Genomic DNA, 15,319 nt, shown 5'->3' with positions numbered 1-15,319 from the left:
TGCAGCACACCTCGGGACTTAACAAAGCAGATGTGACCCATAGCCCTGCAAGGGTTTTCTTCCTTACCACGACAGTCATCCAGAAAATGACCCTTCCCTTCAGCTGTGACTTCCTCAGAGGAGCCTGGTGAGCTCAGAGCACAGAGCAGGCACTGGGACTGAGGGTGTCCCTGCCTCCTGGTCCCCTGGGCCCTTTTCTGGAAAGCCAAGCTTTGTGGCCTCAGATGTTGTCTGGAGTGAACCTACACTCGCCACGTACACAGGGTGGGCAAAAGCAGGCATACAGGTGTTCGTATGGAAAACACAGTAATAAATAATACGAGAATAAACTCTTCCACGTACTCACAGCTGTAAGCCCACTTCTGCCTCACCCTGTATGAAGCAGACTGTGCTCCACTGTAATGTACAGCCAGGGGGACTATGTGCCGTAAACACTCAGTTAGGGTTACATAAATATGTATAGAGTGAATATATACTTATTAGTAATATTTGAAAAAAATAACTAGGGAAAGGTGGCTAAAGATGCTTAGAAATGTTTTTATTTTCATTGGTTGATCTCGGAATGGTAGCTGTCACACTGTGCCCTAAGGTCAGACAGGTATTCTGCTGCTGGCAGGGAGAAAACAGACTAATTTCATTATTTTACCTGTTAAGCTCTCTTGCAAAAACAGCAAATCACGCTAGCTTTAAATGCAAGAAACAGAAACATTATTGGTGTTTATTATACCAACACATTTTTCATATTCAGATTTACCCCAGGAGGTTAAGAGTTATCTCCTTTTCAAAGAAGGGGGAACTGAGGCTCTGAGATTATCTGAAATGATCAAACCACATAAATCATTAGAGGCACAGTCAGCATTAGAATCCAGATGTTACTTAAGAGCTCAGGGTTTACAATTTTTCTATAAAATAGGAAATCTTCCAGTATAAATGTAATACTTGCTTATCAGAGAACCTTCTGAAAGCAGCAGGAAGAAAACAAACTCGGGACCCTGCCTCCCAGGGGCAGGCAGTCCCGTCCACGTTTCGACGCACTCTTTCCAGACCTTCTGCTGTCCTTGTCAGTGTGTGGACACGGGGCATATCAAAATGGAAGCATCAGTATTTAAAAAATTAACATCTGTTTTTAAAGGGGGAGCACATATCATATGAAGTCCAGAGGATACGGAAACACATAAAGGAAACGGAATCACCTGGAATTCTATTAGTCAAAATAATCATAGTTAAAATTTTCATATAGTCCCTTAGTCTTTTTCTATTAACTTTCTTTTTTACATAGTTAAGCTCATAAGGTACAAGGTTTTTAAGGATGGTTCACAAAGGTCTATGTGGATGATAACAAGATCTTGGTGACAGTATTTGCCACTCAGATTATTCAGTAGGTTTTCAAAAGGCAGAAAACAGTCACTTGTGGTCCTGTCCACTCACACAGCCATGAAGACATCTGTCAGCCCTACAGCCTGCGCTAAGTGTCCATGAAGGTGAACCCTGGCCTGGATCACCACGGTCTTTTTTGCGTCCAAGTAGGTCTAACCATTTTACGTGATAAGAATGCTCCACACATCAAGCTTTCAATACCACGCAAAAGCCCTTCTAGGAGAGGAATGACCACGGCTGTGGCCTGGTGAAAAGGCTTTAGTATCTTGCAATGGAAAATCTATAACGTGCCATCAACACTTTGCATGCCTGCAATTACATAAAACAGGTTTAGCAAGAAAATAAACATATGACAGTGGCTCAAGGAAATTCTAAATGGTTTAGCAGAACTGATCTTAATAAAATTCCAGACTTTATTATCTAAACTGAAAGCAGAAACTACAGAGGTACATAAAGTAATACACCTTCACAGCAACTGGTAAGGACAAGTGGCGAGGCAAGTTCCCATGCGTTCCTGCAGGCGAGGGGCGAGAGCCAGCCAGAACTCCCGTGGGAATGTCGGTCACGCGTCTGCGCTTCCTCTTGGTTTAAATGCTCATGACACACTGAATGAACTGAAAGAGAGGGGCATCAGCGTTACACCGCAGATCCTGGCACACCCTGCGTTATTTTTAGGCAGCTTACGTTTTCATGTGCTAATCTGAAGTATGGATTTCAAAAAAGTCTGTGATAAAAGAAGTGTAAATGCCATATGGAAAGGGTCGTTTGGGGTTCCTCACATCAAAGCTTACAGGGAGCAGATCTGACTCCAATGGATGAAGAACTGTTTAAATTCCAAATAATATCTAGACTCTAGAAATAAAAGACTCTAATAAAAGAACGAAATAAAAGACTCTAGAAATGGGCATGATCAAAGGAACCTACTCACAAACAGAAATAACAGGTGAGTTCATATGTTCATGTCACGTGGAGGCTTCCACACTACACAGGACTACTCCATCACTCTAACGAAGCTCCTTTAAATAGTCAATTCCTTTACAATCTACTTAACTAATTCAATCATAGCATGCAAGTGTGTGCACGCACAGAAGCAGAGTATCTGACCCTTCTGCAATTCAGAAACCCAGTTTAGAAGCATCAGTATGTGCTGTGAAATATTCCCTTGCTTCACCACTAAACACACAACAATAGACTGCATTTTCTTATCGATTTTCTTTTTCACTATTCTAGCACCAGGGAGGACTTGCTAACCTTCGTAGCATTCCTGCAAGAGCAAGCCCATCTGTCCCTATTTCAGGGAAGAGGAAACTAAAGGTCACGATGTTTAGGTTTCTCTTCAGTCACTGCATCTGAGGCCAAAGACTGTGCACTTTCCACTCCACAGGCTGATTCTACATCTTTGGAAACAGTGACGAAACTGTCACCCGAGAAGCTGCACACTAAAGAGAACACATCTTTAAGCAGGAAAAGTAAACATATTTACACCCAAACCTTTTAAAAGTATATTCACTTAGCAACTTCACCAGCTGCTAAGCCATATACACATGCATCTTTGTCTTTTGTAATGGAAAAACATTTAGTATATTCAATTATCACAGTGACTCTATTCTAAAAGTAATTTTTTTACAAAAAGCAATTTAAAGCCAAAAATGGGGAAACAAGGAAACATCCCCCTAGCTCTGTTAAGTACGTCCAGCAAATGCCACTGAAGACGGCCTCTGGTTACCTTCACACCGTGACATGGCCTTAGCCTGCCTCATTCAGCGTGGCTGTTCGTTCAGTAAATGCACTGTTTTAAGTTGTGACCTAAGTCTGTGCCTGATGTCCCCAGTGAAGGACATTGGTGTGTCAAACGCAGTTTTGAGCCGTTCAAGTCACTGCTCAGTGACTGGGAAGAACGCACACACAGATACAACATGTGCGCGATGTTTTTCAAGGCCACTCCAGACTGAAGTCTCACACCAGCCCAGGGCAGAGGGCACTGTCACTACTTTCTCTTCCCTCAAACAGTCTTGGAGCAACACAGAAACCTGCCTCTGGGACCAGCTGATGAGCGGGACGATCTGGGCTTTGACTCAGGTCTTTTAATGCAGAGCAAACAGTGGTCTATGTATGGGTACGATGAGTAACAAATGAAATCAATATGTTTTTAATAGTGACTCCTTCTGATCATTTAAGCCTGCACTCCTCTGCATCTTGAAGATGCTCTAATGGTTAACTTCAAAAGGGGTTCCCATTTGGTGCACATCTTACTCATCTACTCAGTTCTGAGTCTACTGAGACTTACATCATCATACGGGAAATTCACAACACCTTGCTGCCCAGAATCCCGCCGTCGAAAGTTGTCTGTAAAATACAACAATAAAAAATTTTTTTTTACATCTTATATGAACTCACAATAGTTAACTGTTTTCGCTTTGAGTTCACAATGCAGTAACATTTAAGTTGTACAACCAGCCAACATAACCAAAATATCAAAGCAGAGAAGCCAACTATGTGAGTATGAACAGAAATAATATACAACATGCAGAAACTGGCTAATTGTCTTTTTCAATGTAGAGCTGGAAGAAAATACCTTACCCAAAGTAGGTAAAACCTGTGCAACTTCTGAGGCCATTACTTAATTTTGATGAAAGCACAGAAATTCAAACTTCTTCATATCACATTAGGAGAAAGTGGGTGGAGTCCCTACTATGAAAAATCGGCTGTGACAAAATGTTCCACTCATCTGAGCTCTGCCATATCAGAAAGGATTTTCTTTTTATCTTTTTAAATAAATATTCTTCTAGCTTATATTTTTTAAAAGATTTTATTTATTTTTAGAGAGGGAAGGGAGGCAGAAAGAGAGAGAGAGAAACATCAATGTGCAGTTGCTGGGGACTGTGGCCTGCAACCCTGGCATGTGCCCTGACTGGGAATCAAACGTGCGATGCTTTGGTTCGAGGAAAGGATTTTCTTTGATAAAAATATCTGCCCACTAATTTTTGTTAGGATGAGTAAAAACTATAAAACCCGATATTAAAAAAGAGTAAAGAGAGAGGAATGGAACAGGAAAAGATATACAAAGGAAAGACAAAGAATAGAGGGAATAGAAATGTATAGCAACTATTCACATCTCATCATTTAAGAAATACACCTGTCACGGATGACCCCTATTTTAAGTTACTTTGTCAGGGAGAAATAGGAAAGAGCACTACAAATGAGTAATTTCACTCTTCAAATATTTCAAATACTAGGGAGAAATCACAGAATAGTGCTCATACTCTGATCAAAATTAGTCTGTTATGTTTTGGAACATTTCAGTAAAATGTAGTTAAGATTTCTTTAATGGCAGATCATGTACAAATCTCAAATATCTGAAGCAAAAAAAACAAAAAACAACAAAAAAAAACAACTATTCTGCTAGATAAGTTTAATAGCAATGTTAATAAAAAAGACACTTAAGTTAGGAGAAAAAAGACTAGGACAATAAAAGTGCAGAAGCACTGAGAAATAAGATGTTATGAAAATTAGTGTCTCCTGGGCTGGTGCTGACACCCTCCCAAGGAACACACCCACCTGTGAGGGCACGCAGCTTGACGCAGCAGGAGATGTAGTCATCGAAGGTGATCTTCCCATTGGTGCTGTATCGTTTTGCAATTGAATTCACGGCCTGGGGACTCAACCGAAATCCTGAGAGGAAGAAAAACCATCCAGCCAGAAGTGTTAAAGGGTTACAGAAAGATCATCAGAAATAATCAAGCACAATTTTTTAAGACTGGTGGTACTCCTCTGAATTATGAACACACCATACTTCTAGAATATAGAAACTGCCTTCATGTAGCACTTAAGTTTTAGAAATTAGAAAAACACTGCTCCTCCCCATACGCACCCATTGCTGTCAGCGCCTTCTGCAGTTCTTGAGGGTCTATTGTCCCACTCCTGTCGCTGTCAAAACTCATGAAGTGTTGCCTCCAGCCATTCAGGACAGACCAGAGCTCCTTAAATTCACTGAAACCCATCGTGCCTGACAGATCTCTCTGCACTGCCATTAAGGAAGACAGCATTTGGGGAGAGCAACATTGTCTATTGATTTAATCAAAGATCAACGGTAAGGAAATTTAATGTTCTTGCTGCTAAAGCGGTTACAAATGTTACATGTTCTTGTTGGTATGGTATAATAAAAAGACACACTAATGATAGAGTAAACGGGGCAAGTAGAGAAAAAGCTCTGAGAACATCTTTTCATCATGGGAGAAAAGCTAGTCTATGTGATGTGATTACAAGGAAACGACAGGAAGAGCCTCAGATAGAAAGCACCCTTGTTACTGGGGCTGTACCCCACCTTGGGGGTGCCCCAGGCTAGGCTGCTCACTCTCCGTCCTGGGGTGCTCTTGGCCCCTACCCTCTCTCGTGAAGCACCCCCAGACCCAGGCTTGTCACTTCTGGGAAGGAGGTGGGATGGAAGGCACTGTGGGGTCAGCACTCGCTAAACCGAGTCCAACCTCTACGCCGTGAAACCCCCCTGCTGGAAGGTCAGGGGGGAGGCACACGGAACGACCACCGTTACAGCAGAAGCTTCCCTGACCGCTCAGGTTCTACGCTGTTCTCCTGGGACGCTTCCTTCGGTTCTTGAACCACCACCATTTTGGTTACTGAGCTTCCTTCCTTTCTCCAAATTCCATCTTAAAAGCTAATGGTTTGGCAAGAATTTTTTTTGTCATTAGTCATTGTGTTTACCATGAATTCCTTTAGGGAGGATTTTTTTTTTTTACAAGAAAAAATACTCAAAGCAGCAATCAAGGTAAAGGATACATCCAGCATTGAAACCATAAGCCGACAAGTCTCCAGGTTAAAAGCTGTTAAATCAAGAAAGTACATACACATCAACACAATTTTAAAAATTCACATTACATTAGATATCTTCAAATTAATTAGGAGTATGATTTATACACTTTCATTTTTATATGCTACTCAACTTATGTGGAACTAAATTATATGGAACTTTGAAGTAGATATTTTACAAAAGGCATTGCATAGTACTGTTACAGTATTTTTAGGTGTCATGGTTTTCAAGCTGGGGGAAAAGGTGTCTTTATATTTTAGAAAAGTATACACTGAAGTTATTTGTAGGCAAAATGACCGTTAAGAAATCTGGGATTTGCTTCCAAAGGAAAGGGGCAGGTTCATTGATGAAATAAGAATGGCAACACAGTGTTAACTATTGAAACTGAGCGATAGTTACACAGAAGTTCACTGTACGATTATCCATATTCTTGGATAGGCTTAAAGCTTTCTATCATCATATTCTTTTAAAAACACTATATACTTTCTTACCTTTGAAACTGTAACAGAGTGAGTTCAATTCAACATAATGAACCACATATTACATCCAGTATGGTGAGTAGGAAGGTAGGGGTACTTTGTTGCTACTCCTAATTGACTATAGATTGCTGGTTTGCTAGTTGTCTAATCATAGTTTTCTTGCTTTTCCCTTTAATGTCAAGCACTGAACAGTAACCTCCTACCTCAAACTGCCTGACGTCTTTTCATGCACAATAAGCTCCTATATGAAACTAGATAAATACACTCGCTAGAATTGTGTGTTAAGTAAGAGTGCTCCGGAGTAAGATGCAATGAGGTAACTTAGAGGCTCTTTCCTAGTAAGAAACACTTCATAGAAGCAGCATTTAAGCCAGACAGAATGACAGAAAGACAGGGGACATTTGGTGACCGCCAAATAGAGCTACAGGCCAACATAAGCCAAGAGAAGCAGGAAAGTCAGGGCAGACAAAGGAAGTGGGAAGAAGCAGGTGCATTTCAATGAGGCTAAGTCAGAGGATCTTGAATTCCTGATAAACCATTTACCTTTTACTTTACAGGCATCATAGAGCTACTCAAGATTTTCAGAGGGGGAGAGTGAGAAGTCAGAGCTGTGTTTCAGGGACAACAGAAATCTGGTCCTGTGTGTGTGTGGCGGGGGGGTGTTTAAAAGGGAGGAAATGCAATGGGCAGTGAACGAAAGTGACCAAACAGAAAGTTCACCATTCTGGACAGTTCTAGGGGCGAGAATGCTGATGTCTAATAAGCATGGGTGAGGAAACTCTTGCTTAATATCACTTGTATTTCCCCCAGAGAAACCTTTTATTAATACTAATTCTATTTTAAATAATTTCGAAATAATCTTTACTATAATTTTACCTTTACTCTCTTCCTCCAACTCATTGCACTAGAATGCCTCCAACACCTCGCTTCTAGTAGAAACTCACAATGTCACAAACCTAGCAGGAAAGCCCTACCCTCAGTTGCTTCTCTCAAGGGCGCTCGCTGGGGGAGCAACAACACTAGAGGGGGAAAAGAGGACCTGAATTAATGTCTCATAAGCTAGAGCAACTGTCCTCATCAGCTCCACCTCCAGATGTGGCTGCTTCCTTTTAAACAGGTTACAAGGTGTCTGTAGATACTGAGCTGGGGCACATCCCCACGCCTTGTCTGTGCTGTTTTAGTTTGGAAGCTGGGTGTGAAACACCCACGAATGTACTGTAGCCCAAAACCGAGTCCGATGCCTCTCCGGCAGGAGGTTCTGTGGTTTAGTTCGGCCTCCACCACCAGATGGCATAAACAAATGAGCTCAGTCACACGCCCTGATGACCAGGAAATATCTCCTCCACTGCTCAAAGGTCTACGGCCATGGTGAAGTGTGGCTTAAAAGACTACTCTCTGAGGATATACAAGCCACTTTGTTAGTCAGATTTTAAAACCTACTACACTTCTACTGAGGGAGTGTGGAATGATACTCATGTTGTGACACAGCTCACTCTTGTGACCACTGTTATTAGACCTCTCTGTTCACCAGACCCGGCTGCTTGAGGTTAGCAGTTAACAGTTTAAATGCACTGCCTACAACAAAAAAAATCCCTTGATCTAGAAAGTGCTTCTTTTGGTTAGGACCAGATCAAATGACAGAAATGCAAAAGGTTCCTCTTTTGTATTAATTCCCCCCAAAGAGAAATATTAATAGGGCGATGAAGTTATATAACACAAAGGATAAAAACAGATGCAAAGAGTTTAAAAAGAGAGCCATCTAGTGAACACGGCATGTCAAACAGTCAAAAAACACCACTATAAATCCTCAGGGGTGAATTTTTGAGCATTTTAATTCACAGTCTACCAGGAAGGGCTTTAATTGGATGTTCTGCCTCAATTAACAAAGGGCAAAGAAGTGGGCAGCTGAAGACCTACATCAGTACACTACTGTCTACCCTCGTATCTGTCATGGTCAAGATCTGGTTTGAAAAGAGGCAGAAGGTCTTCGAGTATGGGGTGACGTGGAGCCCCTAGTTGGGAGGCAGCATGTCTGCAACAGCTCCAAGTCCCCGGCTTGCAGCAGAGTGCAAAGGGCAGGAAGTGGTTTAAGTGCTGCACTACAGAGCAGCAGATGCAGTCTGAGGAACTGGGGAGCAGGGGAAAGGAGAACTAGCGTAGAGAGTTTAGAAATTAGGAGGGAAGGTCCTACTCAACCGGAACACTTTCTCTGAGGTAGAAGGGGGAAAGAAAGAGGGAAGACCTAGGAATGTCATGGCCAGCATTCAAGGTGCCAGTGGCATTCTTAGAGACCAGCTAGCACAACTGGCTCCTTGAGGACTTGGGTGGAGGACGGGCCCAGCCATCAGAACCAGGAGTGCAGGCAGGCCACTCGGGGACAAAGTGCCCAAGACCAGCCTCTCACAGCTCTTGGCCACCAGGCTGGGGACTAAGTAAGCTCTTATTAGCAAATAGCAGTAAATGTTAGCTATTGGGGATAGGTCTGACATGCTCAGTGACCTAAAGTAACCACACAGGATGGTCTGAGTGATCATAAATTCCTAACTGGACAGGTCAAGGTGAAAAGTCATGACCCAGACATATATCTTCCTTAGCAAAGGTCAGTCTTTACCTTACATGAGCCCTGTCCACTGTGACATACCTAGGGTGACTCAGAAACCAGAGCAGGAGACGACAGAAGCCCTCACTGTTACCTCGTTCCCAAAGGACCAGCTATGTGCTGCCAATGTTAATTATTAACTATCCTGTGACCACCAATGTACAGTCATGTGCTTTTCTACTTGGCCTTTTATCCAACCCTAGAGATTTCCCTACTTTGCTTTCTCTGGCCTCCCTAATCTACCACTGATGGATTTCATGTACCTTCTTTACGTTTTTTTGCCCCTTGATTCAAAATACCTAAGAGGAAATGCAAAACTGCCATTCTCCAGATCCTCTTCTCAGGCCCTTGAGATATTGCTTCCGGCAAGTCCTCAAAATTTTGGCTTGAATAAACTCTTATAAAACTTTTCTATAGGTTGGACATTCTCCCGTCATTAAAGACACCTGATCTGGTGGATTTCATTTCAGCACCTTTGACTCATTCTCCATGAAGGGGCCAGCCATGTGAGTGGTTCCTGCTTTGAATAGTTCCAGATACGTGGAACCCAATAAGAAACTCACTAAACTGGCAGGGAGTGTGGAATGACTTCTTAAAAACTGATTTCAAATTCATGTTTTGAAGTAAACCAAATACAGCTTCTGAAATTCTACATGATGAAGGCTGTGATCACGGGCAACGGCTGTGATGTGAAATGCAAGGGTGCTTCTAGAGCAACCTCAAGGCCGTGAACTTACGTTTGTACCCTCCGGCAATGCCCGACTGCGTCAGGCACCTCTGCAACTCGTCCGCATCTATTTGTCCATCCTTTTGAAAACAAACATAGGAAGAGAGATCACAAAATCACAATCATAATTTGAGCCTTCTAGTTCTCTGTTTACTTTCAGTATTCAACGTAGCAATAATAACCAAGAAAATGAGTACTATTGTGCATGAAACTTTAAAGGAATGCATTTCAACAACAGGCATTCTTTTCTTCATCCTACTTCCAAAAATAATTCCATAATAAAAGAAAAATTGTTACATCCTCTTCCACAAATGCATAATTAGGGCCATCAAAATGCATTTCTTAATATCTAAGTGGGCGTTCAATTTCAGACTCTATTTTAAATAATTATTACACAAGAATTAACCAAATCACAAAGCTGCTTACACCTATACTTTAGTATTATCAATATCTTTTCACCCTCTCCTTTAAATTCCTGAGGTAGATTTGGCATAAACATTCCTAAGTATAAGGTTCCTCTCTCAATAAAACACTAAGGTGCATTCAGTTTCTTCCATTGATACTTAATATGTTTTAATGAATGAATAAAACTAGTTTCTGTCTTGAACTACTCTTCTCTGACTCTGAGTGAGGAAATACCAAAGTTAAGCATTTTAAAATAAAATAATTTATGCAGTTGCTTAAAAATCATATTCCTCTTTCTAGCTTTTTAGGAGGGGAAAGCAGGGCACACAGCTGACATCAGTAAATAAAAAGCTTGGTTCAGAGAGAAACCTTTGTGATCACGGTTGCTTACAATATGGCAAATGGTTTTTTCACGTCACAACTACGCATATGTGGAAGATACAGATTCCCAAGTGCCTATTTATTGGCTGGCTTAGGTCAGAACTAAATATATGTTATTTTTAGGAAGTTAAAAATAAAATACCTAATTTCTCAAGTCCATAGGTATTGTAAGCTCTGAATGAAGAGCAGGGTCAATAATTTGAAAGACAGTGGATATGCTGATACAGGCCAGGGCTGCTGAAAGCTAAGCAGGTGGGGTCACTTACAGGCTGGAGGCCATCTAAGAATGTGAGTCTTGAGCTTTGCTGTGTCTTGTGGTTTCAAAGATACGGATCATTAACAGATTAAGCAGATACTTAAAGGGAAGCCCTTTCAGTTTTAGAGTCAATTTTCCACTCAGTTTTCTCAAACTATACTTCTTAGAGTGCTATTCTGAAAGGTGGTCTTAGGTTTTTATCCCATATGGTCTATGGCATTTCCACGTTTAGGTTGTATTATTTCTAATTTTTGATCCAAACAGAGCTAAACTGAATTCATATGGGCAGCTATCCCCTCTGGACACACCGGGGTTACACCAACAGGGTAGTGAGCAGACACAGCAACCTCCTGGGCTAAGGAAGTGTCCTTTCTCTATGCACACCACCAAAAGTCACACAATTCAGAATTTAAAAGTGAAGGACCTTGGGGTACCGACCTTAATCATCTCTTTGGGTCAACAGGCCACAACCCCTACTGAGGACACAGAAGAGCTGACCTAGTAACAGCATCTCCATCAAAAGAGAAACTGTTCACAAGATTAACTTCCTGATAGTAAGGAGAGCAGTAACTTTCTTATTTTGAAGCTGGTGGCTTTTTACCATAAAAATCTATTTCCTAAGGGGGCAAGGGATTAACAGATCCAACCCAAAGAAAGTGTCCCTTCGAACCTGGCAACAGAATCACTAGCACGGCGTTTAAATTGTACAAACAGTGCTCACCAGACCAGCAATTCCTTCTCTGGAAACCACCCTAGACCCTGACAATCCAGTTCTAAAGACATCTTTCTACCTCACAGATCTTCAAAGGGTATTAGCAATCCCCTATTGTGTTCAGTCTGCCCCTAAATCAATCACAAGTTCAGTTTTGAACTGAACTAACATAACACCAGTAACACTTTGTCCTCATTTGTTCTGGATATTCAAAAAAAGTAACTGACAAATTTCCTTTCTCTCTTCTTTTCTTTTGGAAAAGTGATTCCTTTCCAGAGGAAAGGTCGTTTTCCTGGCCACCATAAGAAACACTAATACAAATGTAGAATGTGATGACTCTTTAATATGAAAGGGTAAAGCTAACCTGTCCAGCTACTGCAGCAAAGTAACCATACAGCGGGTCCTGAGTTTGTCCAGGGAATGCAGGCCCTCCGGGAGCCCCTCCATACTGCAAGATAGAAAACACAAGTTCAGTTTCATTCTGCTGAACCAAGTTTTGTTCTTTCACCATTGCAAGTCTTTGTGCAAAGCAAGACATTTACTGCCCCACCACCGGGCACACTCTAACTGCAGTCACTTTGCTCCTTTCTTCCATTCCACTCCCCTTAATTTAAAAACGAGAGGCTTGGACCAAAATGAATTGTCTTGTGGGTGACATCTGCGTTAAGTGAAGCAACTTACATAAATCCTGGTAACTTTCAGGTTACTGAAGTAAATGCAAGCTAGACAAGCAGTTTAAGACCAAGCTTAAATCCTCTTACAGAGTTTCACGGTAGTTTCAACGCGTTTGGGGGCAGGTGTAACCAGGGAGGAGTAAGGTGTGTCTGGGTCGGGCTTTTCATCGCGAGGGAACGTCCAGTCTTGGAAACAGTTCCCACGACAACGCGCATCTCCGACGCTGAGCGAGGGGGCCTTCCTCCCGGAAGACTTTTACTCTGGCGGCCTTTCCCTGACCTCTTTTTCTCACTTTCTTTTAAAGGGAGAAGTAGATCTCTAGACCATTCTAGATTAAAATGGTTGTTGCTCTTAGAAAAAACACAGAAGGAGGGGGAGGAAGCCAACACCCAATTTGCACAATTTCAAGCCAGGTATCCTAGAGTCACTGGATGGGCTTCTGGAACCGTATTCCACCCGTGGTGACCCAAGGGGGACAGAGAGAAGGAGGGAGCCAGAGAAAAGAGGCCGAAAGACCAGGGGCGAGGCAGCCGGCAAGAAGCCAGAGGCGGGAGCCGCCCGCGGAGCCATAAAGTGTGTCCTCTGGGCGTCCCCGGCGTCTGGGGGTCGCGCCTGGGCCGCGAGCCCACTGGAGCTGCACTTACCCCACCTGGGTAGTACCCGCCGCCAGCGCCGGGGTGCCCGGGGTAAGCCATGGTGCAGACTGCGCTGGCGCCGCCCTGCACGCCCCACCTAGCCGCCAGCGCGCGGGTTGCACCAAGCAGTCCGGCGGGGGACGTGCCCAGGAGCCGCGGCCCGCGCGACTTTCTGCGGTGCCCTCGGCCCCCAGCCTGCGTCCAACTCTGTTTTTATGTTTCACCAGCCCAGGTCGTGCATCATACCAGGTCCAGTAAGGGACTTAAGACCTGCGAATTAGTTCACACTTAGGGTTTTCCTCCCTTCGGAACGAATGGTACATTCCAACATCTATACAGGGCCCAGGGAATTTTTTCTTCCTATATGACTGTTTTTCTGACTTTTTTACTTTAAACAAGTTTACTGGGCAGGTCTGACCGGCTCTAATCAGAGCGCAGTATTGCTGGAGGGGCCGAATACTTTAGGGCAGCTCTTAGGAGCCTGTGAGGCAAGGAGGCGTCGGTGAAAGATCAAAATATGAAAGCGCCCTTGGAAAACAGTAATAACATTCAGGAACTGTGTGCAAGGGAGTGTTTGGCGTGCGGTTGCACTTTTCCCTGAACAACAACGGCCTGGTTCCTTGTTAGGGGACTTTGTCACCTCTCGGGGTTAAGCTGGGCGTTGCACGATACAGACTGGGGAGGACGGAGGGCACGTGCAGGGCGGGGCAGCCTGGCCCAGATGTTTCTTAGAAAAGGAATTTGAATTCGTATCTGGATGAATCAGGCAAACTAACCCTCGCTCCAGAATGACTCAGCTACTGTTATACCAGAAAAGTTTAGAGCAAGTGAAGAGTGTGCTGGTACATACGCAGGAAGGTCAGGGATTGGAATTTCACTTAGGTGATTCCGAAAAAATGGTTTTCCTTACCTCACATATTTCCTCTTTACCCAGTTGAACAGCCTGAAGCCATTCAGACGTGAGATTGTTTGGTTTTGATTCACGTAATTTCAGTCTCGCAGAATGTTTTTTTTTTTAATCTTAACATTTTTACAATGCATTAATGAGCAGGATTCACAATATTTGCTGTGAGGTTGCACAGAAAAAATGAAAGCCACAGGGTCATTGCTTTCCTCTTTTGTATAGCTCCCTTCCCAACTTGGACACCCCAAGTCCAAAAGTGAAAGCCCTGAATTATGAGAAAAGAGTTCCAATAGTCCCTGTTGTCTCATATCAAATAAACTATGTATTACTTGATTTGTGTTTGATTCAGAAAGGGGATTACTGTTTACAAATACTATAGCAAGCATCGAAGTACACTAGATATTTTATGAGTCCCATGGTCTCTGTGGGTTTTTTCCTATTTTTTTTTGTTTGTGGTAAGAACACTTAACATGATATCTCAACAAAAATTTAAGTGTACAGTATTGTTAACTATGTGCACAGTGTTGTACTATATCTTTGGAAACTTTATCATTTTTTTTAGTTCAGTTTCCATAGAGACTGTCAGAAATTGCCATTGTCGAGTATATTTCAAGTAGTCACAGTGGACATTGGGAAAAATAATTGTGCCAGTGGTAAACCTCATTGGCTACAATACTGCCACCACCGAGCTAGAACCTTTTTATCTTGCATGACTGAAACTCTATGCCTATTGAACAGCTCCTCATTGTTCCATACGCACTGAACAATTTCCTTCTCATTCCAGCCCCTTTCTACTTTCTGTTTCTGTAAGTTTGACTATTTTAGGTACCTTATATAATTGCAATCATGCAGTATTTGTCTTTTTATAATTGGCTTATCTCACTTAGCATAACATCCTTGAAGTTTATCTATGTTGTAGCATATGGCAGGAATCTTTTTTTAGGACTGGATCCATTGTAGGATTGCTGGAACATATGGTAGTTTTATTTTCAATTTTTGAGGAACCTCTGTATTGTATTCCATAGTGGTTACAGCATTCCCCATTCCCACCAACAATCTGTAAGAATTCCAATTTCTCCACACACTTGCCAACACTTACTATCTATGTTTTAGTAATTACCATTCTAACAGGTGTTAGGTGATATCTCATTGTGGCTTTGATCTGAGTTTCTTTGATATTTAGTGACTTTGAGCCCCTTTTAATCCATCTGTTGGCCATTTGGAAGTTTTCTTTGGAGAAATGTCTATTGAAATCTCTATTTAAGTCCCTAGTTCAATTTTTTTAGTCTTTTTTTTAAGACTTTATTCACTTATTTATAGAGGGGAAGGGAAGGAGAAAGAGAA

The 15,319-nt window shown here is 42.3% G+C and overlaps 1 protein-coding gene across 1 annotated transcript; it reads right to left on the bottom strand.

Annotated features, from left to right (window-relative positions):
- Nucleotides 1–517: 517 nt before the first annotated feature.
- SRI (sorcin) lies at nt 518–13,225 on the bottom strand. The gene is made up of 8 exons (XM_028525676.2): nt 13,081–13,225; nt 12,126–12,209; nt 10,018–10,087; nt 6,172–6,215; nt 5,249–5,396; nt 4,936–5,049; nt 3,665–3,723; nt 518–1,991 (listed from the first exon to the last, which is right to left on the bottom strand). The coding sequence occupies exons 1-8, from the start codon at nt 13,129–13,131 to the stop codon at nt 1,965–1,967; spliced, it is 597 nt and encodes a 198-aa protein (XP_028381477.1). The 5' UTR covers nt 13,132–13,225; the 3' UTR covers nt 518–1,964.
- Between the last annotated feature and the right edge of the window lie 2,094 nt (nt 13,226–15,319).

The sequence above is a fragment of the Phyllostomus discolor genome, chromosome 10, assembly GCF_004126475.2.
Source record: "Phyllostomus discolor isolate MPI-MPIP mPhyDis1 chromosome 10, mPhyDis1.pri.v3, whole genome shotgun sequence".
Taxonomy (NCBI): Eukaryota; Metazoa; Chordata; class Mammalia; order Chiroptera; family Phyllostomidae; genus Phyllostomus; species Phyllostomus discolor.
Note: the sequence above shows the minus strand (reverse complement) of the source record. Positions and strands in the feature narration are given on the sequence as shown.